The sequence below is a fragment of the Artemia franciscana genome, chromosome 17 (genome assembly GCF_032884065.1).
Source record: "Artemia franciscana chromosome 17, ASM3288406v1, whole genome shotgun sequence".
Classification (NCBI taxonomy): Eukaryota; Metazoa; Arthropoda; class Branchiopoda; order Anostraca; family Artemiidae; genus Artemia; species Artemia franciscana.
In genome coordinates, this window is record NC_088879.1 from 8,899,981 (window position 1) to 8,926,618 (window position 26,638).

Here is a 26,638-nt window from a genome sequence, read left to right on the forward strand (position 1 = left end):
ATCCCCATTTCTAACGTGATAATTGAAACAAGATAATTAAAAGAAGATTATTAATAATTTGGCAGAGGCTAAAGAGAGAAAAATCAGATTTAAATAAATGGAAAATTTGTTTAATAAATGAAAATCTCGTTAAAATTTGGCCTGAAAATTTTAAAGTGGAGGGGCGCGACTCAAGATTTTACCCCTGACGCAAGAGAGGCCAGAACCGCCACTGAGGGAAGCTTACCTGCACAAAGACAATAGTCCAGATGATGGGAGTGTACCCAAAAAAGAAACCAAATTCCCTAATGTTCTGCAAAGACAGCAGAACACCAAGAGATCCAAAAATTAATGAAAACACCCCAAGCTGCAAATTCCTGATGATAATGGACTTTTGATTTCCATGTTTCAACAGCTTCTCATAAAAGACACCAGCGAAACCGCTTGATAAGCATGAGATCAGGACTGCTACAAGGCCTATAATGCTTTGATGAGATTGAAGTGAAGTGGCATCAGTAATTTTCGATGCACCCGTTGGCAGCTAGAAGAAATGAAACACATTATAAGAGTAATCCCGAGATAAATAATATATAGGTTTACCAGAGGTGGTTTTAGGGGAGGGACAGAGGGAGCACAGAAATTGTAGGGGCGCGAAATTTCAAAGAAACAATCTAACGGTTATAATACGTTTCTTGAAATTTACTGGGGGAGCTTGAGGAGCAGTTGATAAATGAAAACAATTAATAACACTAATTAATTAATAAATAAAATGAAGTAAAAACAAAAATAATTAGATAATAATAATTGAAGTAAATAATAATAATTAATTGATTTTAATAATAAAGTCAATTTTGTTCAAATTAACCCCTCAAAACATTGTGGGAGAAGGAGGGGGCACTACTCAAGATTTTGCCCCAGGCGTAAGAGAAGCTAGAGCCACCATTGAGGGTTAGTGTGTACACTTCGGCCTACGTACTTGTGATCATACCCAAAGGGACCAGCAGAAACTTATCGATGCCAAGAGGGGAGTATTTCGGTTGTAGTAAAAGCACAAAAAAGTATTTTTGACAATAAACAAAACATTTGTTTTTAATCTCTGATTGTTGCATATTGCATCTATGTATAGTCTTCCCCAGCAGAAGGCTTGGTGAGACGGAAAGCTGCACTTTCCCTCTGACCAAACCTTGAAAACTCTCATTTTCCTGATCAAAACTACTCATCATGGGAAATAGAAAGAATCGTGGAAGCCTTAGAAATTTCCAGGGATACATCTGCACGTCCTTTTTTCCTAAGGAAAGATTTAGCATAAGATCTTGAGCCATCTTTCCCTAACCTTTCCTTTACCTTTCTTTTCTTCTTTTCTACGAGCCTCTTCCTCTGCCTGAACTGGAGCTTTTGCTAGTAAGCCACCTAATTTTCTCTTCCATAATTCACACGCTGAGTTGGAGCAAATTTTCCTTTCATCAAGTGTAGGAAGAAAAGTAACACAAATAAAAATAATCCATCGATAAATAATATATAGGGCTACTAACACTTCAACCCACCTAATCGTGATAATACTCAAAGGTATCCGTGGAAATTTATCCAGGGGAGGAGGGGCTGTAAATGTTTCTGTCCGAAGCAAATGAACAAAAAAAATATTTTTGAAAATAACAAGAAACAAGATAACACGTGATTCCATGTTTAACACTAAGAAACACAAAATAAAAATAATAACTTGAGGACTACTACCTCTACAAATGGGATATAAAGAACAACTAGCACTTCAGCCCATCCAAATGGACCTGCAGAAATTTGTCCAGGGGAGGAGGGGTTGGTATAAATTTTTCCGATTGGAGCAGAAGTTCTTCTACATAAAAATATATACTTTTTCAGTTTTCAGATGAATCAAATGTACAAAAAAGTATTTTCAACAATAACAAGAAAATAAAATAAGACGTGATTTCTTGTTTAACAACAAGAAACATAAAATAAATGTAATCTGTTGATAAAAAGGGCTACAACCTCTATAAAGAGGATATATAAAGCAACTAGCGCTTCAGCCCATGCAATCGTGATCACACCCAAATGGACCTGCAGTCCAGGGGAGAAGGGGCAGGCATAAATGTTTTCGGTTAAAGCAAAAATATAAAAAAGAAAAAAGATTGTAACAATGAAACAAAATATTTGTTTTTACGTTTAGAGAATTTTGAAAGTTGCACCTAGTTTTTATCTTCCCAGCAGTGGTGGTACTGCTGCATGTGGTGGCATTGGTGGCACGAAAGCTTCACTCTCACCTGGTCAAATCTTGCTCAAAATCTCCTTGCTCTCGATCTCCTTGTTCAAAACTATCCACCAGGGGAGATTGAGGAATCCCTGTTTCCTCCAAATTTACATTAAAAATTCAAGAGTAAAAACTACATTGTTGGGGTATAATACCCTCCTCTCTTCGACAAAACTCCAACCCTTTCCGATTGTTATCATGTCCTTTTGCTTAGTTCTAAGTCATTGGTCAGTTAAAGTAACCCTTACGCCTTGTGAGACATTTAGTTTTCACAAAAACAGAAAAAAATCGCTCCTTAGCCTAAAATTTTTCAACCTTCCCACAAAATGTTTCCTACAGCCCCCTCAACCCCGTAATTCTAATCATGATGTATGCTTCAATATTTTTGTGACATGTATTCACGTCACCAGTAGATTGGACAGGCAATTTTTTGGATGAACAGAACTTAGGTTTCTAGGTACAGCACCACCAATGTAAGATATGCTGTCTAATCAAATTAAAGAAAAATCACACACCCTATTAAATATCAGATAAAAAATTATCGATTCAGATTATCTTGGTTATAACTAAGAAATACTTCGTTAAAAAAGAAGATAATTAAATAACGCTTTTACTTCCATTCCAAAGTCTGGGCAAAAACTGAATAGAATTTTAATATTTCATAATAAATATAAAATAAAAAGTGATAAAATAATCGAAAGTAGTAATATTTACCTGAACGCAAATAACTCCTGTCATCAAAATAAACAAGGCTACCCATTGACGCCCAGAGAGTTGCTTACCCAATAATAATACAGAAAAAAAGGCAGTAGTTAAAATCTTCAACTGATAAGTTACCTGAAAAAAGAGGAAGAAATAAATTGGGCATATTATTATCTATTCATCATAGAATAAAAACTTAAGGGGAGGGGGAGGGGGGAGGTCAAGAAGGGGTTGGAGGTCAAGAAGGGGTTGGGGGTCAAGAAGGGGAGGGAGTCAAGAACAGTTGCAAACATTTTTTTTGCCTCTATTGAACAGTTTTTTCTTTAACTTACTTGTTATTCTGAAATTAATTCCTAAAATGTAACAGAATTAGACAACGAGTCTGTTAGATGCAAAAGATAACTGGTAACTTATCAAAAGGTTACTGGAGCTGGTGCCAAGGTCCCTTGAAGTGTTGTGACCGTTTACTACGTGTGACCATTAATATGTGACCTCATAATTTTTGAATTTACATCTTACAGGGAAAGGTTTTTATGTTCCTTCTACTATTTTTCGCTTGAAACGGAATTGCAAAACTTCAAGAACAATTTAATTAAATACACAATGACTAATTAATACACCAAAACTTCTTTTTAAAGATCTCCTAATTCCTTGTTTTTGTTTTGAGTATTTTTTTTGAAGCGACCTCTTAGCAGCTTCCGTTGTGATGAAGTGTCTACGAATGTGTAGTAATCCCTTACAGACTTTTCTTTTGCCGTCTCGATTTTTCTTCTATTTTATAATAATTTTATAAATATAACATTATATATAACTTTATAATATAATGTAATATAAAAAATGAAATATAATATAACTTTATTATAATACTTATGTTTAATTAAACCCAGGATAAGTTGAAGTGTACATTTATCATAAAAGAAGCTGATTTCACGCTAGTTACATTTGCAGATGACTTACTGAATCTTCCTTGCACTTTCTAAGGATGCTCTCCTACTTTTGAGCTTCTCCAACAAGAGTATGAGCACAGTGGTTTGGGTTTTAACATAAATAAAACAGATATTCTACCATTTAACTATAAAGGAAATAGAAGTTCAATAAGTCTATATGGCTCTTAAGTTTTTTTTTTTTTTGCTAGCAGCCTTACTTACCTTGGTAAGCCTATTGGAGCTAATCTGAAAGAAACTGCAAACCTGGCACTGAAAAATTATGCTTGTAAGATTCCGGCTAGGTATACATCCCTGGCTCCAAGTGTTCCGTATATGGCTAGAGTTTACCGTCCTCAGTTATATAATAGCCTAACAGTTCCTTACTTACTTACGCTAGCTCATGTTTGGTCTTTTTTTAATTGTGGTCACAGAAAAACAAGTTCATCGCCTTTATTTTAAATTTACAAGTATTAGATGAAACTGCCAATATGGACAAGTAGCTCTTTTCTATAGAGAAAGTAAATACGTTCTGAGACCATACTGGCTATGCATGACGTATGAAAACAAAGAAAGGGAATAAAAAATGAAAAGAGAAAAAACAAATAGGTGAAAAAACGAGGATTTTATCAGCCAGTAGCTAAATATGAAAAACAAGCAAATATTTCGATAAGGACCTCCGCCAAGTCGTCCTCTGTGCTCAAAGAAAACAAAGAAAAAAAAACAGCAAAATCTAACCTTTATAAGTGAACTACACGAGAGGAAGACAGATACTGACTCAACCAACAAAAATACAGACTGTTCATAGAACAGTCTGCTTTGAATAGTTTCCCCTTAAAACACTCTCTCTGGTTTCGTTTCGTTGATGATATTCTTGCTGTTTGGGAACATGGTCAGAACTCTCTAAAAGTTTTTTTGGCACATTTGAATTCTTTTGATTCGAATCTTCAATTTACAATAGAACTGGAAGATTCAGGAAAGCTCCCTTTCTTGGGTGTTTTAATTATAAAAAATATTCCTAGCCTGGATTTTTCTATATATAGAAAGCCAACCCATAATGATCGGTATCTACATTTCTCGTCAAATCACCCTTCTTGTGTAAAAAGAGGGGTAGTAATTTCTTTAGTCGACAGGGTTCTAAAAATATGTTCACGTAATCATGTAAAATCCGAGTTAGACTATGTTAAAGACATTCTATTCTGCAATGGCTACCCAATCAACCTCATTGAAAATATAATAGATAAACGATTAAAAAAGATTAAACAGGAAAACAGGAAGCCCGTCCCCCTTGATTCAGGTACACTGGCAATTGAGAAAAAAACTTTCACTACATTACCATACGTCTCAAAACTCAGCGACAAACTTGGAAAAATTTTAAAAAGACATAATCTCTCTGTTTCTTTTAAAACTGAACAAAAAGTTGAACATTTTTTCAACTCGGGAAAGGATAAAACGGACCCTATACTAGGTAGTGGTGTCTACAGAGTCCCCTGTTCATGTGGAAAATTTTACATTGGAAGGACCAATCAACAACTAGGGGAACGATTGCAAGAACACAAAATTTCAATAGATAAGTCCCTGAGATTGGAAAATAAAAATGACAACTTTGATTCAGCTCTGGCCCAGCATATATACGAAAATCCTGCCCATTTAGTTCTTTTTGAAGAGGCAACTTTAATATCTACTGTAAATGGTCTACCGCAATCTTTTAAAGAGGCTATTGAGATAAAAAAAAAACATGTAAATAGAAATTTGGCTATAAATAGAGACACGGGAGATATTTCCTTAAGCCCAATTTATAATAATTTAATATTAAAAGACTCTATGAATATTTCCGCTCAGTCTAATTTAAGACAACCTCTCCGCATATCCAATGAAAACCGAAATTGTAGACAGGCGAAATCTGTTGCAAGGCAAAGGATACTTATTCAATCTAATTGGTAACTTCTCTTTCATTGATTTAAACTTGGTTTTTTGTTGGTTGAGTCAGTATCTGTCTTCCTCTCGTGTAGTTCACTTATAAAGGTTAGATTTTGCTGGTTTTTTTTTCCTTGTTTTCTTTGAGCACTGAGGACGACTTGGCGGAGGTCCTTGTCGAAATATTTGCTTGTTTTTCATATTTAGCTACTGGCTGATAAAATCCTCGTTTTTTCACCTATTTGTTTTTTCTCTTTTCATTTTTTATTCCCTTTCTTTGTTTTCATACGTTATAGAGAAAGTATCGATTGGTAAACCCAACTGGGGCTATTGAGAAGCGTATTCGTGACTCCCATCTTTGGTCGTTTCGGTTTGTTCCGTGTTCGAAGTTGTCGAAGTTATTTTTTCTTTTTTTTACTCTTTTTTTTCTGGGCCGTGCCCAGCTTTTTTTGTGACGGGTTTTTAAACATAAAGACGACTATGATAATTTCAGTTATTGCTTCTAAGAGCCATTTTTGTGAGCGGGTAAAATCGACAATCTTCTTCATAAAAGTACGTGGTTGTATAGTTAGGTATTTCAAAAGAAGCCTACAGTGTTAAGGAGTTGCAGATGTAAGCTATAGGCCTACAGCAAAGATCTTGCTGGCACGATCAAGCTGGACGAAACAAGCTGAACCATTAAACAGGACAAGTTTACCTACATATCGTACATATCAGTCACCGTCCATTTCATTTGAAATCTTCATTAGCCATTTTTGTGGAGCATTTGGAAAAATGGATAATTTCATTTAACTGATTTGATTTTTTTTGGAGTGAAAGTTTTTCTTTTCATCTTCTTCTTCTTTCCAATTACAATTAATTAAACGAAAACAAGTTTTAGGGTCAAAAGAACCATACCAACCTATACCATACCAACCGTTATTATACCTTAATAAGTGAATAATTTCACAGAACAACGCGATTTCTTCTTTTTCTGGCAGCTTAATATTGGTCATTCGATAATTTAAAAATCGTTTTGTGAGTCTTAGCGTCTACTGAGTGTCTCAAAGACAAAAGGCACATTAGTAAATTTTTTCAACACCACCGGAAGGTCAGAGAGCAATCATTGTAAAATTTGACAGGGGATCTTAAACGCGTCAACAGTTCGAAATTCTAACGAGAGGCTAGTCTAAAATAAAGAAAAGGTGTAATCTTTCACTAACTGTTCAGCAAAGGCCTTTCTATTCAATGTGCTTAGAGCATAAATAATACACCTCCTGTATCGGCAAGGAATTTTAATCATCAAAGAGGGTAGCATCACATGAAACTCCCAAAGCTGTCAATTTACTCAAATGAAACTTCTTCTGAGGTGATTTTTAAAGATTTTCGTTTAACGATTTTAACGTTATCATGCCTGAACATTTTAGGGACTGCCCTTTCCTGAACTTTAAAAATAAAATCCTACTCCCATTAATAAAAAAAATTCACACTTTCTAAAGACGTAGGTTTCATTAAATCTGAACATCTCTATCTCCAACATAAAACGGAAATAGTTAAATGGCTTTTCTAAGGTTACCGGGAAAGAAGGTTTCAGCTTTTAGATTCTGTCATTTATTCGGATGATTTGTTCAAGCTATACAAGTTATGGCAAGACCGCCCAATATATTCTCCACACTTTGGTCACCGAATCTAAAAATTTTATTACAGACGAGATAGGGCAATTCGTCTTCCTAAATCCCTCATGCCTGACTTTAATTATAGTCTTGATTAAAACTTTCTTGTTCTGTTCGTTGACTTTTTGATATTATTTCAACTAAGGATGAGATGTTGTAGGGTCTATGGAACTGAAAAACTGAATCTATGGTTTGGGTTACCTATTTTTTCCAATTGCGCTCTAGTGTCTTAGGTGAATCATTGAATGAGTCACTTCGGAAACTGAAATTTTATTTCAACTAAGGATGAGATGTTGTATGGTCTATGGAACTGAAAAACAGAATCTATGGTTTGGGTTCTTTCCCTTTTTTCCAATTGTGCTCTAGTGTCATAAGTAAAACACTGAATGAATCACTTCGGAAACTGAAATTTTATTTCAACTAAGGATGAGATGTTGTAGGATCTATGGAACTGAAAAACAGAATCTATGGTTTGGATTCTTTCCCTTTTTTCCAATAGTCTTGATTAAAACTTTCTTGTTCTGTTTGCTGACTTTTTAATGTTATTTCAACTAAGGATGAGATATTATAGGGTCTATGGAACTGAAAAACAGAATCTATGGTTTGGGTTCCTTCTTTTTTGCCAATTATGCTCTAGTGTCCTAAGTAAATCACTTCGGAAACTGAAATTTTATTTCAACTAAGGATGAGATGATGTAGGATCTATGGAACTGAAAAACAGAATCTATAGTTCGGGTTTTTTCCCTTTTTTCCAATTGTGCTCTAGTGTCCTAAGTGGATCACCGAATGAATGACTTCGGAAACTGAAATTTTACCAACTAAGGTTGAGATGTTATATGGTCTATGGAACTGAAAAACAGAATCTATGGTTTGGGTTCCTTCTTTTTTGCCAATTATGCTCTAGTGTCCTAAGTAAATCACTTCGGAAACTGTAAGGACTGTAAGAGAACTGCAGAGGACTGAAAGAGACTTGCGCCTGTTTTTTGCATTAAATTACCATTATTAATCGATAAATTAAAAAAGAAAAAATCCTTGCTCCCCTCCTTACACTTCGTGATCTGGTTCAGAATAGGATTTTAGTAAAAAACTTGCGGATATTATTGCTTTAGATACATGAGAGAAACGTTTGAGACCCATAACCAACGAACCAAGAGCTTTACAGATTTCTTGGTACTTAGCTCTAAGTCAGTAGCATACAGCCAGGTGGATGAAAAGAAAATAACAACAAAACAGTTTTGTTAAATAACAGTAAAACAACAACAAAACAAAAATAACAACAAAACAGTTTTGTTAAATTATTCAGTATATTAATCAGGTCAAACTTCACTCGGTCAGGACTAAAATTTAATATCTAAGTAGGGAGTAAACATTTCCTACTCTAAGTATGGATTAAAAGTAGGGAGTCAACACTAAGTTTTCAGTGAATATAAGTACGTGAAGGGAGGCAAATATATGCAGATAAAACTAAACCAAGGAAATTTACCCTACCTTTTTGGCAACATTAGTCTTCAACTCCTCCCTATAACAGGGATTGCACCTAAAATTACCCTTTAATTGCCAAAGAAGTTTACATAAAAACATGGTCTGTCTCCTGGGCACATCTTAAGTCTATTCATGTGTGTAAAACACGATTTTCTAAGACTTTTCTATTGGCTATTTCAAAATTATTAAGTTTTTAGGGCAATATTACATATTTGTCAGTGTTGCCGCATTGAAGCGTGGAAATAAATCAGCAAAACTAATTTGTTAAATTAAACAACGCACCTTTTTAGGCTGTTTTGTGCCATGTGTTTTAGCTTATTTTTTGCTTATGTTTCACCCATGTTTTCCTTTTTTTAATTTGGCCTCCATTAAAATCGTCTAGCGCTTCCTGTGTTTACCCACAAGATTTCTCCAGGTACCCATTTAGAGTTCGGTCGACTCTGTCTGAGCTTACAGAGTCACACCACTAACCCCCGTTCCAAACCAAATAGCCGGCAACACTAAGACTCGAACCCTTGTTCTCAGGATTTCAATTCTAGTGCGCTAGCCACTAGGCTAGGACAGCTTAAGCCCGTAGCATCCGCTACGGTCTGCTTAATTGCACAAGGAATTTTTGTTCATAAAGAATTGAATTTCCGATTTTTCCCGCTTTTTCAAGACATATACGAATTCTTGCGTTGCCACATAACCAATTCAAACAACCAAATTTGTTCTTCCTTCTTTAAAGGTAACATCCCCTAAATATCACCCTCTTAACTATCATTCCCCAGCACTCCCGACTAAATAATATTAACTAAACCATCTTCAAATGGATTATTCACACTCCCTAGACAACAAGAAAAACTTATAGTTATATCGATCAAAATTTTGCATCTTTTGTTGAAGTCTCAAGTAAAAGTGGGAAGAAGTCAATTTGTTATTATGCTTTTCCAAGCCAAAAGCTTTAACAAGGATCATTGTTACTAAAAAAGTTTGGTAAGTTCGATCCAACCACCAAAAAAATATTTATTTACTTACTTGAAATGTGGCGGCATCCAGATTAGATATGGCCACAATAAGCAGAGTATTCTGTAAGGTATATAATGCACTTGGAAGGGATAATTTCCTTGTTTCATGTATATTCGCAATTATTTCTTTGTAAAAAATTTCCGCAGATTTAGATAACACCCAACCTGAAAAGGAAAAAAACAATCATTTCGGTCAAAGTCATAGAATTGTGTAAGTGTGAGTCAAGCCATTAATGTAGTCATCAGTGGATTCATTGATTGACTCATAAAAATCTGAGAGAAACTTCAGAGCATCTGAATTACTTAAAGTATTTAGTGTTTTTTCCCCCGAAAATAATTCGTTTTTTAATCAATTTTTTTTTATTTTTATTATTCATTCTTTTTTATATTTTTTTTATTCATTTTAACAGACTCAACAATCCAAAACAGAAAAAATATACAAAAAAACAACTTCAACACAAAAAAAAGACCAAAAGTCTCAATAAATGAATGATAGTATGATAAATACAAGATTGTAATCCACATCTACTGTGAATAATTTTAAAAATCTAGGGGGGAGTGTATTTTTTCTAAAAATACAAAAAAGGGTATTTTTCAATGCAAATACCAAAAAAGGTATTTTCCTTAGTCTTGGAGGAGGGACAAAACATCTAGGATGAAAATGCCCTCCCCCCAATTGGCGCCAATAAACAAGTAGTGAAGAAGTGGGATAACATTCTAATTTGAATAATCTGATTTTGTTTTTCAGTAAAAACCAGGCTCCCCTGAAATAATTTTCAGCATATCTTCATCGCCGGTTTTATCACTATCAACGACTTAGCGATTTTTTAATTGGAGAGGGGGGATACCTATCTGAAAGCATAACTATCTTGTGTCCAATAGAACTTTTTTACTGTTTTCCTGATACTTATACAAAATGCCAGTCACTTGGTAACGATTTGACACATTTTTATTTGAACAATTGGACACAACGGAAAAAACAAATATTATTCGGAATGCACAAGGTTAATTAGCCCTTAAAATACATACAATTAGGCATCGCATGATATACTCAAGGTGCCATCAGAATTAAATCAAATTGAAGTTATAGCTGTTACAGAGACACAGTCTCCTGACCAAAGGTCTCTTCGTTTGTTAAATTGTTCAGAGCTTATTAAGCTCCGTCCTTTGGATCACCCACTTGGAAAAAAAGAGGTGGCGTCATGTTTTTTTACTAAATACGACCTTTTCCCTAAAATTGTTTCTGTTACTAATTTATCTGGGTACTATGAAATCCTTCGGCTAAGTATTAGATCTAAAGTACTCCCCCGTCCCTATAATATAATTGCAATAGCTGTCTTCTATTACTCGCCAAACATATTGATGCAAAACGCAAATTTCTCCAGCAGTTGCAGACCAGCGCTAATTTTGTTATCTCTAAGTACCCAAACGCCAGACTTTTTCTGATTGATGACGCAAATGAACTTAAGATGAATTCAATTTACTGCTCTCTATTAAAAGTTAAGCAAATAGTTAAAATACCAACAACTAGGGGAAATACCTCTCTAGATGTCATTCTAACTAATCTGAATAATTTTTAGTCCCCCCTCAGCTTTACCTCCATTGGGCGGGAGTTATCATTTTCCCTCCTGCTGTCCCCTTCTTATAATTTTAAGCATACATTATCAGTAAATTATGGCTCGTTCCGTCCCCTTCAAAATGCTGACCTCCTTTTTATTGAACGTGGCTGAGTAATGAGGATTGGTCTGATATTTATAAATTGCTTGATCTTGATAAAAAAAATTACTACCTTTCACAAAAATCTAAGCGATAAACATATAATTTCTTTCCCGGAAAAAAAAAGATTTAAAACGTGCTCCAGTGACAAATCATTCATTAATTAAGCCATAAAAGCGCTAATTAGAAAAAAAAATTAATCTTTTCAGAAATGGTAAACTGGATGAAGCTAACAAACTAAGAAAAGCAATTAAAAAGGAAATACGTAAATCTGCCCAATCCTACCACAGGAACAAGGTCAAAGAATTGTTTACCAATAAACCAAAAAATGGCATTCCAAGGTAAAAAAAAGATGTGGTAGGAGTCTAGACCAGCTTGATTTCAACCTACCTGAATTTCCAGAAATTACTACTAATAATCTTAACAAATACCTTGCTTCTATCGTCTAGAGCCTTCCAGCATTCTCTTATCAATTACCTACTGATATTTGCCCACCTGCTTTCCCCTCCATATCTCCGTCTCAGATTGAAAGAAAAATTGTGAAACTACGAAAAATATCCCGTTGCCCTTTAAATATCCCGTTCCCTCTTATTAGTGCTTTTAGTGACTTTCTCTCAATGCCCTTGTCTGTTATTTTCAATGAGATTACTGAGTCTGATGAGATCACTGAGCCCCCTTGAAAAAGAAAGACGGAATACCTAGTTTTAAGGTGTTCGTCCTATTTCACTTACTCCTACATTCTCTAAACTATATGAAGGATTCTTTGCGGATTGGCTAAAGGAGAAAAATCCTACCTTGAACTGCCCTGAGACAATTCAGGAACATCAAATTCACTTCTACGTCCCGTTACCTTGTTTTTCTTATTGACACAATCGGAAAAATTCTCGAAAAACCTAATTTCTCACTAAATTTAATTTCCATTGACCTTCAAAAGCATCTGACCTTGTTAACAACAATATTTTGGTTCAGAAACTTGTAACTGATTTCAATATTGATCCTTTCCTGGTTAAATTGGTTGCTTCCTTTTTATTAAATAGATCGCAGGTAGTCAATATCAGAATCATTATCAAGTCCCCTCCCAGTCCACAATGGATTACACCCCTCCGTTTTTCTGTTATGATAAATAACCTCGCTAAGGATAAATAACCGATCATAACCGAAATTCAGTAAGCAGCCTTATGAGCATCCTCAATGACATTGCAGTTGACGCAGCGGGCTTGCACATAAGAGTAAAACCCTCTAAATGTATGACAATATGTTTCCTTACCCCTTAAATCTCACCCCTTTTCCTCAACCCTATCCTTCCAGAGATTTTTGTGTCTTCCTTTAAACTACTTGGGGTTACAATTCCCTCTAATGTAAAGCGGGATATCTACGTTTGTCCATAAAGCTACTGCGTCCATGTCTCTCCTTAAGCGCTTGAATAAATTTAACGTCCACCCATCCCATTCTTTACGGATCTATACTTCCTTTGTCCGCCCACATCTTGAATATGCATGTCCAGTTTGGCATCCTAGCATCTCCCGTGATAAATACAAAAAAAAATAATGCATTCATAAAAGAGCCTTGAGAATAATTTTTAAAGAAGCTAAGGTACCATACTCGCTCCTTCTAAAAAAGGGGAAGCTGGAAACTCTTGAGCACAGGAAAGGAACGTTGAGCATCCGTTTTGCAAAAAAAGGCAATAATAAACCTTCGTACGCAAAATATTTTCCCCAAAAGACACTCCCCATCTAGACACCACCTGCCACGTACTGTTTCTGAACCCGTTCCTATCTTTTCCCCCATCCGTTGCTTTTAAACCTGTTCAACGCTTATTTTATCGCCCTCTTTTTAAGTTTTGTTTTAGTTTTTACCTTTTTAACTTTCTGATATTTGGTTGCTTTATTTTTTTTTACTAATAAATGGCTTTGCCTTTCCTATTTTGTTGTTTTTGACATTGTTTAGGTACTTTTTTAGTTGTTCTGCTATTTTTATTATTTTTTTTTTATGGTTTTATGACTCCGAAATGCGAATTCGGTCTTTTGTGGCTTGTGGTAGTCAGTTTTTGAAATTAAATATCTTAAATCTGAAATACGCAAAGCTAACTAAAGAAAAGAAAACAAGCGAAGTGAAGAAAAAGATGAAGAAATAGTAGATGAAACAATAGAAAAGAAACCAATGAATTTGGAATTGACAATAAGCATGAGGGGTTGAAGTAGAAAATGGGAAGGTGTTTCATACTGCTTTTGCAGAGAATCTATTGTCCTTTTCAGCCAACCATCTAAGGCTAAACGGAAAGCAGGTCTTCCGCGATGGGGGTGGGAGGAGGTCGTAAAGAAAGTTCTACGGGAAACGGGAGCTTCCTGGGAGAGTGTAAAGAGGGAGGCTTTGAATGGATTGGGATGGAAGAGGAGCGTCCGTTGACATGTTGGTTTCAGGCGGCTTGGTGCTGCAGTGAGTAGTTAGCAATAGTAGTAAAATTGGACTACCATACATAAATAATAATTGTGTAAGAAGATCACAACCATCAAAGATTACAACCAGGACGATTGCACTCTATAATCAGGACAAATACCTTAAGTATAAGGACCCCCCAGAACTTTTGATGGCATATAAGAAGTCGATAATTATCGACGTTCCCAGTTGCCGGGTTTTTTTAAGGGGACATGTAGCAAGCATGATGCCAAACCGTGAGGTTCGATTGCAGCAGCTGCACTCGAACCCTGGGCCCGTATTGCAAGACGGAGCTCAATCTAAAGCACTACCACAGGATTTACCAATATCATAGATCCGAAAATTTTATTCAGGGTATCATCCACACGGACTTAATAAGGAGAGACACTTTAGACGCGAGTTTGAGTGTGAATATGAGTCAAAGTGGGTGAGGGCCTCAAAGATCTGTCTCAGAGAGATCTAGATACAATTGAGGGTTAGTAAGTTCTCCCTGAAGGAATTGGAGTTTGCTATTAAGGAGTGAAAAAGTAGTGTTTCCTGAAGGAGTTTTTCCTCAAGTCTAATTCGGGGCCCTCAAGCTATACATGCTGTCAACCAAGACAACCTTCAGGACTCAATCTTTCTGAGTGTAAAAAATTACAATCATCAACAGGCACAAGCTTCCACAATAAAATTAGTATCTGATTAAACAGAAGTAATTAAATTAAATAAGCTTTAAAAAATTAGCGTTAAATAGATAGATTAGGTTAATAAGTAGATTAAATTAAACAATAATTAATAAATAGAGTAAATAATAATTAATAAATAACGAATAAGTTTTTCTTATAAATTAATAACTAAGAAATTTTATTAATGAAATTAATAATTAATAAATAAATATTATTAATCAATAATTGATAAATAGATTAAACTTTTTAAATAGACTAAATAAGAAATTAAAATAAGATCATACAGTCACTATTAAATCTAAAGGTTGCAGCTGACGCTTCACAATTCCTGAAATAAATGTCAAAAACTGTTTGCTGAACTAAATTCTAAAAGAGGATCAGCAGGGTAATACGTGTTCAATCCTCCTAATCTAAATTACTTTGCTGACCTTCCCTTTGAAAACAGCTTAGCAAGAGGTTTTTGACAAGTGCCTCAAAATTGTGAAAAAGTCACATGCTAACTTTAGGAGCACCAACAACAATATTCAGTTTTTACCGTTAAATTTCTTCTAATTTTAATAGTGCCTGGATTTAACAATGATAAATACAAACTGAGTAGAGAAGAGAAATTGTTTTGAACTATCAAAAAATTATGTAAAAATACTAAATTGTCAGTTTTATCATAGTAGAACTAGCTATTCCACCATAAGAACTATTATTCACAAATTAATATTTTAATTAATTCAAAATATTTAGTTCAGTTTAAATTAATTTGATTATTCATTAATTGTAACATCATTAAATAGTATAAGGTTGAACAAGAGATTGAAACGCAATCTGAAACACTCCGATAAAAAAAAAAAAAAATCTTTTGCAACTCAAAATACAATAATATAGTTTTAACATTGTTTGTGTTAGCTTAGTCTAACCTCATTGAAAAAGCAACTAAATGTTAAATGTAATTTAACCTTAAATGAATACAAGTTGAAAGAATAATACCATTCTGAAAAACCAATAGAGAGATACAAACGATAAACTTCACTACTTCTGCCATTAGCACTAACGTAGATTCAAAATACTTCTTTCCTTCATCACCTGACTTTTCTAATCTTGAATACCGCAAAAGCAAGACATTAAAAGTTGTCTGAAAAGTGACTAAGGCCAAAGTTCCATATTTTAAATACTGGTTGACCTCAGTATTCGTCATCTAAAAGGAAAAATAGCTATTATTGGAAGTGGACCTAGGCCTAGTTTATAATCAGGGGTGTAATTTGCTATGGGCCAATGAGGGGTCAACTGCTCCTCCCAGACCTCACTTTATTTATCAGTCCTGGTTGAACTTCTTTGAAGTAATGATGCTAGGGCTGTTTTAAAAGTTTTTTTTTTGAAACAACCTTAGTTTTAAAGGTCGTATTTTAATGAAGTTCTTTTTTACATTTTGTTTGTGCTGTGCTGAGGACGGCCCTTGAATATAGGACCAAAACACTCATTTCAAATTGTATCCCACTGTCTTATACAAAATTTCCCTGTAGTTCTACTTGTTGTCTATGATGAAAAAGCAGTGTGGTCTTTGTCGCTATTTACCTCAGACCCGAGTTTGCCCCCCCCCCCCCAGCTGGAATTTAGTTCCTTCAAAAATCTTGTTAAAACTAAGAAAAACCTACATAATTCACGCATCCACAGAAACGAATTAATTTTCTTTAGTATATATTTGCCTTTATTGTATTATATGGCTCATTTATTAGTTTTCACTGTCATTTTCACTTGATTTGAGAAAATTGGTTCCAAATTTGCCCCCTCCCGAAGGATTTTGACGAAATTACACCACTGCTTATAATGTGTCATTAGGAGACCTTTCTAGGATGGGATCTTGTACCTCAAAATGTAGAGCAACAATTTCGCCCTGCAAGAAAAGGGGCTAATAATGACAGTTTTAGAAGAAATATTAGATGGACATTCTGCAATTGCTAGAAGAACAAATATGGAAATCATATTTTTAAACCACAATTGCTTCAAACCATTCAAAAGAAGAGGAGACCTGTAGGTTCTCTGAACTCATCTTAGGGGATTCTGACCAATCTTAAATGGTTTAGAATCACAAAAAAATACTATGTACTAAGACTGGGGATAGGACCAAGTTCATGGCGAATTGTGGCTAAAATACCATTCTTGAACCATGAATGCTGAACTATTCCTGGGAAGGGGGGGGGGGCAAACACAAAGATTTTACTGTGTTTTGCATTGTCGTACGCTAAGAGATGGTCAAGTATGCATATAAGAATCCCACAAATACTTATACTAAGGGACATATTTGGTAAAAATTGATTGTAATAATAATGTTATGGTGTGAACAAGACTAACTAGAGTCAACCAATAATTAATGATGATACCAATTAATGCATTGGATATAGTCATCAGTTTTGTATTTTCAAACTATGCTTCGAAAATAATGTTTATCTATAGCACTATTTTCTTCATATTTACCTTAATTAGGTTTTGTGTTTTTGAAAAACATTTCTGACAAAAAAAAGAACAAAATTAAAGAAATTACGTAAATAATTTTATATGAAAAGTACTGATAACAACCAAAATTTTCTGTTACAGGTATAAATTGGCAAGGTATATTTTTTGTCTATTTCATGTGTCATTTGTACCATAATTCTTGGTATTTATGATTTACTGTGTTGGAAAACGAATGAAAAAATAGATAATAGGAAGTAATAGAAAAATTACAGAGAAATAGAAAAAAATGCAAACTAAGAAAGAGAGAAGAAGCAAGAGAGACAGAGAAGGCAAAACTATTTTTTGGCAATGATTAGGGTTAGTGGTCAACATACTGAGCAAGAGGTCCTTCTCTCATAGAGCATGTAAAATTGCTAAAGCAGATGATACTAATCCTTGGTATTGTAGCTTTGTTATCCTGCATCATAAGAAGTCCAAACTTTTCCCAAGAAGTAGAGAACCACCATCCCTTATACTTTTTTCTGGTCTATTAAAGTTTCTACTACTCTGTACAAGCTGTTTGAATTAATTGTTACCAATGAATTTGAAAAAAAGCCCAATTGAAAAAAAAGAGCCCAATTGGTTTACTGCACGGCACCCATTATTACTATTTCTAATCATATTAGGGGTACAGAAGAAGGCTACAAAACTTGGTTTAATTGGGCTTTTTCTCCTCTGCATATGTTTTAAATCTTTCAAAATCACTAAAAAAAAGTGAAACTCAAAACAAACAGAAATTACAATAAATAGTCAAGTTAAACTTAAAAAAGAACAGAAAATACAGCAAACAGAAGTAGAGCTAGAACCCTGTAAGGCTATAATAATCAAAGATTTGTGATTTGATTTGTAATTAAAAACAAACTATATGCATTCAGGTTGTCAAAAGAGTGTATTATCAGGATTGCAGCATTACATTAAAGAGGTAAAAGTGATGGGATCACCCCTAAAATGGTCATTGTGTCTTGTTCCTGTTATGCTGCTAGAAATAGCCCAAGACTATCAACATGGAAAAGACCCTGAAAATACAATAAATAGAAAATCTTCAATGGGCTAAAATCTTCTATGCTATAAGTTATGAATTAGTAACAGTCCAGAGTAACCACTCTTCCAAAGAAAACACTTTAAAACAAAGAAAATAGTTATATTTAATTCCTTATTTTATGCTTTTTCCAAACATCCTAGTTAATTTAATAGTGACAACGTTTTTGCCAAAGCATGTAATGCTGTAAGCACAGTCCCTCAAGATACTATTTTGGGTCCTACCATATTTTTCATGCACATAAATTATATAGTGGAAAACTTTCTATGCTGATGACTCCAAATGGTTTGGACCCACTAATCAACAAAGCCTGTAGTGTGACCTTCTTATAATCTAAACATGGGCACAAGATTGGCTTCTTGAGTTCAACATATCAAAGTGTAGTGTCTGTCACTTTGGTAGCAACAATCCTGTCACCTGTACAACATGTCCAATCTCAACTCACAGTCAAACTCAGTACTTAAGACAATTTCTTAAGATAGATATCTAGGGGTGCTGATAGATAAACAACTGAAGTTCCAAGGCCACTGACAACAAGCAGTTTCGAGAGCAAATTCAAGCCACAGTCTCCTGAAACACCATAACTGGGTGCTCCAACAAAACCTTTCTAAGGCTATAGTCAGGACTGTTGTGAACTTTGGTGCATGTCTCACCTCCCCCTTCTATAAGAGTTATTCTAGCCCAATCCAGTGAGTTCAGAGGCATGCCACGAATTGCAAGGCTGACCCTTACAACAAGAGACTAGACTGTCTGCAGCTGCCAACACCTAAAGCTTTTTCACTAATATTCCTAGTTGCAGTCTTAGCACTCTTCCCTAGGACACCATCAGCAACTTCACAAATTGTTTTTCTGAAATTATTCTATCCATCTTCCACATTGTCAAATTTTAAACTCTCCAGTTTAGTACTCAACTGTTCCTGGAATTTTTTTCTCAAATTTTCATCCTGAAGTCTACCAACATCATAACTTTCTGGGAGGAAGTTACCCTTCCGAAATTTCAGCTTTAAATTAACCTTAGACACTACTAGATGGTGATCTTTACTTTTAACATCAATAACAGCACTCCTATACACCCTAGTATCTTGTATTGATCCTGCTAGTCTTCTGTTTACAATAACATAATCAATAAGGTTTGCTGTCTTACCATCATGTGAATACCATGTCAACTTATGGGCCATTTTGTGACCAAACACTGTATTGGTTATAACTAGGTTGTTATACCTACAAAATTGCAAAAGCCTATAGCCATTACTGTTTTCTTTTCCTACACCAAATTTACCTAGGCTAGGATACCATCTATCCCTATTTCTACCAACCTGGGCATTAAAATCTCCTAGCAAAAACACCATATTTCTACCTGGTACCCTGTCTATTTGCTCCTGTAACTGTAAGTAAAATTCATCTGAGTCACTAGTATCTCCATCAGTTGGTTCAATGGGGGCATATACTACTATAACTGATATCCTAAACTTTTTAGTCATAAAATGAGCAATTAGTATTCTATTATTAATACCTTCCCAGCCTAAACAAGACTTAGCAGCTTCCTTATTCATCATGAGCCCTACTCCCTGTCTATGTACCCCATCCTTCCTGCCTGAGTAAACAAATTCTATGTCACCTAATTTCATGCTTCCTACCCCTGGGATATGAGTTTCTGAAACTCCTAATAAATCCAGTTCAAACCATCTGAATTTGTCAGTCAAAATGTTGATGCGATATTCATTTTTTAACGTTGTAACATTCCAAGTTCCAATTTTCATGTTCTTTAAATCTTTGAAATTATTTAGGCAAAATGTTGATGCAATATTCATTTTTTAACATTGTAACATTCCAAGTTCCAATTTTCATGTTCTTTGAATCTTTGAAATCATTTTGGCCTCAAGAAAAGCAGTGATCCTGGATACTAGTGCAGGATAGGGACCAACATATCTTCTCAAGTCTACACCAAAGTGCTTAAGCCAGCTTAGAACTGTAAAAACCAACTGTAATAATCTGAATGATTATGTTTTTATGCTAAAACTATAGAGTTGTAGACATAATATCATCCCTTAAAATCTTGGGGATGACTTAATCATTGGCCAATTGAGGATTGTCTCAAATGGTTTATAGTCACTGATGACTTGGAAGTGGCATCCATAGGGGAATTGATGAAAATGGCAAAAACTAAAGACAACTGTAGGCTAAACAGCTCCTTTTTGATTTGTGAAATTTCTCTGCTCTGTTTCATGAAGCAATTTTTATGAAATAATTCAATTCTCTTGACAGAGGACAACACCAAGTCCAGATTTGGAGGCAAAAACTTACCTTAAATTATCAAAAATTGCAACTTGGAGCAATTGAAGGATTTTCTATCCTGTAGCATTGCTCAGCAATTCTTCAAAAATTGCCATGTGGATTGATTAGGAATTGTTTTGAATATTGAGTTGATTTTATTGACTAGGGTTTATGTTCTGGTCTGGGACTACCTGGCAAAACTAGCTTGTCTTGTGTAGACCTTAATCCAAAGGGTATGACTGATTTTGGGTAAAATTCTAGTTGATTGATTTCTTGCTATCTCAGAAAGGGGTCAGATCAAGAAAATTGAACTTTCAGGGATGGGTCTACAGTCTAAAGTATGTCCCAGGAAGATATTTTAAAGTACCTACCTCCACTCCTTCTCCCTCTAGAGGGCCCTGACCTTTGATGACCTTCAAAAATATCTGTGTTATAAAAGTGAAATATTGCAAAATATATCTTCTGCTTGAATGAAGTATAACAAAAGGGTTTTCAGCTTCACAACTTTGCTCAATCCCAATTTATAAGGTTTTAAAGATATGCCAACACATTTCCTAAATTTTGAAGAAAAAAAAACAACATTGATATGGCTCAAAATTCTACTCAAAAAACAGGAATTGTATTTTCAGAACTAAAGGCAGAGAAAAAGCAAGTGGTAACTGAAAACTAAGGTAAAATGTTATTTTGTCAAAATTTCAGTAGGTATAGACCTGTCATGTAGGCAAATTTCAGGGCTCTCTAGAGGGAGAAGGAGTGGAGGTGGGTACTTTAAAATATCTTCCTGGGATATACTTTAGCCTGTAGACCCATCCCTAAAAGTTTCAGTTTCCTAAACTAACCTTTCTGAGATAGCAAGAAGTCACTCAACTAGAACTTTTCCTGAGTTTGTGTTTGCCTAGGCTATATGCAGTTGAGAATGTTGTCTGTCTGGAAGATTCATCATCAAGACAAAGATTCCAAGGTTCCATCTGGTTTCTCAGAAACCATAACTAAACTTCCCCAGTCAGTTTTACTTTTGGTTAATACAGGCTGATTCAAACCCTTTTAGGGGCTCAAGATACAGCTTCCCCAGAAGCCATTATTAAAGTTGAAAGGAGCATAAAAAAGACACCAAGTGATTTATTCACTTTAGTCCTAGCCAAATTATGTTGAAATGCAAATATTTACCATTCTATTATTGTACAACAAATAGACCCATCCCCAAAAGTTTCAATTCTACCCAAAATAGTAAAAGCTCCTTGTTTAGAACTTTCCCTAGTATAAGGCCTCATACTTGCTAGTTTTACCTTTTCATGTGGTTCTTAATATATAACGATAATGATTCAATTAACGTCCTCTCTTGTCTGGTGATCTCAGGATGACTTTCTTGGATTAATTAAAAGATTTTAGTTCACCAGGTCAATTTTTAAAAATTAATTTTTAACACAGCAGCGTTGCCGGAATAATATATAAACAACAAACCGCAAATTATAAACTCCACCAGAATCATTTACAGAAGAAACATTTTGAAGTTTTCCATCGAGATTTTCAAGTCCCGCAGCATACGACTCAAAATTTCACTTTAGTCATTTTATTTTTCAGTTTGCTTTTGCCCCATGACTGCAATTTGTCTTAAACAATATTCAAAATAATTACTTAATATGATGAGAAAATACGTTACATTTTAAAGGTTAAGATCTTTGCTCAGAAAAATATCTTTTTCGTTTTGGCCGCATGGGTAGCACTAATGTGTCCTCTTTTTTTCCTGTGCTTTTAGCGTGGCATTTGAACATCATAGAAAGCTGTTTATGTGCTCATTTTAAAAGAAACTACTATATCTAGTGCTTTTTGTAATTGACAAACCACAATATTTAAAATAAAACTGATTTTTGACAATAAATTGCATCTTTATATAAAAGATGATGAATGACATTACAATGGTAGGTCACAGCCATAAATAACGTCAAAAACTAGCACTGTGAGTTAATAATTCGTGATTGTGTCATCATAATTGCAGCAACAGATACAATTAAGCAAAGGAAACATCTCGGCAAATTTTAATCCATAATTAATTATTTTAAAACCAAACCAGATCAGATTAATAATTACACCTTTGGAATCACCATGACTAATAGCTCTATACAAGAAACTTACAGTTCTCTGGTTTGAACAACAAGGAAGGTGACTTCTTTTGTATGGGAGGCACTACATTGCCCTGTCCTTATCCGTTCTGTTTTCCTCGCCTGCTAGTGGGGTACTGGAACATGAAAAAGAGCTGCTTAAGGACTCATTTTGAATGAATTTGCTACATATACATGCTTTTTTGTTAAACCAGACAAAATATTTAGAATAAAATCGGTCTTTGACAAAAAATTATAGTAAAGAACAAACTCTAGCTCACAAGAACCGAAATATTAAGATAAAATACAGTTTTGAGAAAAAATAAACATCATATGTATGATGATACGACAAAATTGTTTTATGACAAGATTATAAAACATACGTATCCTTTTGAAAGTTGCTTCTCTAAAGGGAAAGTGCCATATATAACTGAATTTGCTGGCTGATTCCTTCTGAGTATTTTGTTATCAATGGGGAAAAATACCCCCCACCCAATTTAGTACCCTTGTTGTTGTGTCAAATATACTTTGGAGCAATAAAAGTATTTTGTTTTGCAACTTTGATAAAATCGTTGATTTTTTTTTATGTTGCCAAGACATCTTAGGTAGACGACAAATATGGCTGACATGTCGTAATATGCCCAAAACTGAAACTGTTTATTCTTTCACTACTCAAATTTAAGGGTTGATATGACTTTGCTTTTTTCTGTTTTTTACTGCAGGCGCGAATTATATATTTTTTTATCAATTTTAAAGAAATATTAATGTAGCATTGAAAAGAGAGAACGTGAAGTTAAAACGAAAAGAACAAAAAGAAATAGGAGATTTAACATCCGTTCTCGCCTATGATATGCTTTTTAATGATCTTTTAATTTTAATTAAAAAGCTCTTGTAAATGAATAGATTTTGAATGCAAGCCTGTGAGCTTTTCTACCACGCTTTTGCTCACCGCAAGTTAATTAAGATCCAAGGCTGCACGACGATGGACAAAATTGTTTTTCTTTTCTTTTTATTCTTTAGAAGTAGCAATAACAGCAATACTAATAATTTGTTTTAAAGACCCCTCTAGAAAAAATTGGTAACACACCAAAAATGTTTCTTGCCAAAATGGGCTACTAAGATATAAGAATTATAAGGGTGAAGCCTTATATAGATAAATGCATACTTTGGTATTCACACAAAATAAAGAAATATATGTCATGATCTCAAGGCAAAACGGTCATAATTTTAAGAAATATTATAAATTACATATATATATATAAACAAACATATGAAATTTTCAATACCGAATTATCGAAGTTGTATTTAATTTCAATCAGTTTTGAATGCATAATTACCGAGAAGCCGTATATTTAGCTCAGATTTAAATTTATTCTTTAATTCTCTAATTCTTTAACGCTTAGGCTGAGCTTATTCCAAAAATTAGCCAAATAAATAACTGAAAATATAATCTTACAGACAGGGCTACATCTAGAATTTTTTTTTAGGGGGGGGGTATTTTTGTTTGAGGGGAGTTACAAATAAATTAAAACACTTCAAAATGTATTTACATGAATTTCTGCTAAGTTTGTACGAGTAGGACAAACATCTTTGGAGGGGTAGGTTAAAATCCCCTAACCACTTCCTGGATAAGGTCTTGCCTATAGGAAACTTCAAGACTAGAAGACCTCTTGTCAGAGTACCCTATTAATGAAAATTACATCTCTCACGAAGTCATGAAATAATCCTGCAGAGCAATCTGGAAAGCACCCATTCCAATATTTATATATACAAACCAAGGAATGAAAATCAGTCAATCTAACTTCAGGTATTATATTAATTTTTCTATGTATGGGCTTTCTTGACTGCTGGTTTTCCAGGAATTCCAGGAATGACTTAATGGTATTATTATGAAATTTACCTACTGGGCGATTTATCAAAGACATAGTACCGAGTGCTACAATGAACATTATAAAATATGCAGATGGATCAGAGAAAATGCAATAGCCATAAAGTAAGTGAAGCAAAATCTGTGTTAAATTACGAAAAATTCCTGAATTCTGCGACAGTATTTAACTAATAGCTTAGCTATGGTACTTAAAGGATAGATGTTCAGTAATATTAATTCTAAGCTACTTAACGAGCTTTGACTGCTTAGCTATTCTCTTTTGTGAAGCTATTTCTGTAGTCCGAAAATAATACCTTAGTAACCACGACAAGATAAAAAAAATTTGACTTACCTATATTTAGGTAAGTTTATGTTTAATTAAGCAGATTTTTTTCTTCCTCATTGATCTGCCTTAGCCATTGCTGCGTTAATTATAAAAGTATACAGTTGTTCAGTTGGAGTAACACACATCGATGTCGTATCATCAGTAAATAAGGGTGTGAGGATCCTGATCCAAGGAGGTGCAGTTTCTTCTTCTTAATCCTTAATTTTAAAAGCAATTGTAACAGCATTAATAACGAAATTTTTTCTAGAAGAGAGTTCATTCAGACAAAGAAATCGCTTTCTGCTCTGGAGATAACCAGGGAGCAAAGACAAAGTATCCCCTCTTAATCCATAAAATTCACATTCTCACAATAATATTTGGTTGTCAACAGTGTCGAATGCCTTAAAAACTTAAACTCAGAAGCAAACAGCCACTTTAAGATTTCTGTCAAGATCTTCATTAATTAATACGACTAGTGGTTAAAATGCACTTTGGCACCATGCTTCCTATTGTCAAAATAACGGCGTATGCCCTCCTCCAGCCCAATCTGTTCAAAGCTTGACCCTCCTCTCCCTCCCATGTCGTTCCAATTTTATTTAAATCACTTCTTTTGATCTCTTTTGTTCCATTTACAGACGACTGGATATTCGGTCGGGCTCAAATGGAAGGCCAACAAGAACAATCTTTGACAATCTGTCATCCGTCTTCCATAAAAAACATCCTAGTCAGTTCATTTTTTTACACTTCATCCCTAGAGGGAATTCAGTGCTTTCAGTTGCTCAGTTTCAGTTGGCCATCGGCTATTTAGCACCATGTACTATTAGCACCATTTTCTATTCTACTTTTTAATTCTTCGCTGCATCCACCATTTAACAAAAATCCCTGCCTTTCGAAGTGGCCATGTTTGAGAAACCAACTTAAAAACACCATGGGCCATTGGCTATTTAGTACCATGTACTATTAGCACCATTTGCTAATCTACTTTTTAATTCTTCGCTGCATCCACCATTTAGCAAAAATCCCTGCCTTTCAAAGTGGCCATGTTTGAGAAACCAACTTAAAAACACCATGGGCCATTGGCTATTAAGCACCATGTACTATTAGCACCATTTGCTATTCTACTTTTTAATTCTTCGCTGCATCCACCATTTAACAAAAATCCCTCCCTTTCGAAGTGCCCATGTTTGAGAAACCAACTTAAAAACACCATGGGCCATCGGCTATTTAGCACCATTTGCTATTCTACTTTTTAATTCTTCGCTGCATCCACCATTTAACAAAAATCCCTGCCTTTCGAAGTGGCCATGTTTGAGAAACCAACTTAAAAACACCATGGGCTATCGGCTATTTAGCACCATTTGCTATTCTACTTTTTAATTCTTCGCTACATCCACCATTTACCAAAAATCCTTGCCTTTCGAAGTGGCCATGTTTGAGAAACCAACTTAAAAACACCATGGGCTATCGGCTATTTAGCACCATTTGCTATTCTACTTTTTAATTCTTCGCTGCATCCACCATTTAACAAAAATCCTTGCCTTTCGAAGTGGCCATGTTTGAGAAACCAACTTAAAAACACCATGGGCCATCGGCTATTTAGCACCATTTGCTATTCTACTTTTTAATTCTTCGCTGCATCCACCATTTAACAAAAATCCCTGCCTTTCGAAGTGGCCATGTTAGAGAAACCAACTTAAAAACACCATGGGCTATCGCCTATTTAGCACCATTTGCTATTCTACTTTTTAATTCTTCGCTGCATCCACCATTTAACAAAAATCCTTGCCTTTCGAAGTGGCCATGTTTGA

General features: G+C 34.7%; 1 protein-coding gene across 2 annotated transcripts in view; it reads right to left on the reverse strand.

Moving 5' to 3' along the window:
- The window catches only part of LOC136037793 (UDP-N-acetylglucosamine transporter-like), a 39,001-nt gene extending 17,012 nt beyond the window's left edge, over positions 1-21,989 (reverse strand). Inside the window, exons 1-5 of one of the 2 annotated variants that reach the window (XM_065720626.1) lie at positions 21,826-21,968; positions 15,724-15,931; positions 9,936-10,090; positions 2,957-3,079; positions 227-520 (exon numbers count right to left, since the gene is read on the reverse strand). In XM_065720626.1, the coding sequence (XP_065576698.1) occupies positions 227-520; positions 2,957-3,079; positions 9,936-10,090; positions 15,724-15,931 (780 nt within the window). In that variant the 5' untranslated portion in view covers positions 21,826-21,968. Of the gene's footprint in view, positions 1-226; positions 521-2,956; positions 3,080-9,935; positions 10,091-15,723; positions 15,932-21,825 lie in introns of both variants that reach the window. The other variant, XM_065720625.1, reaches the window with a different exon arrangement.
- Between the last annotated feature and the right edge of the window lie 4,649 nt (positions 21,990-26,638).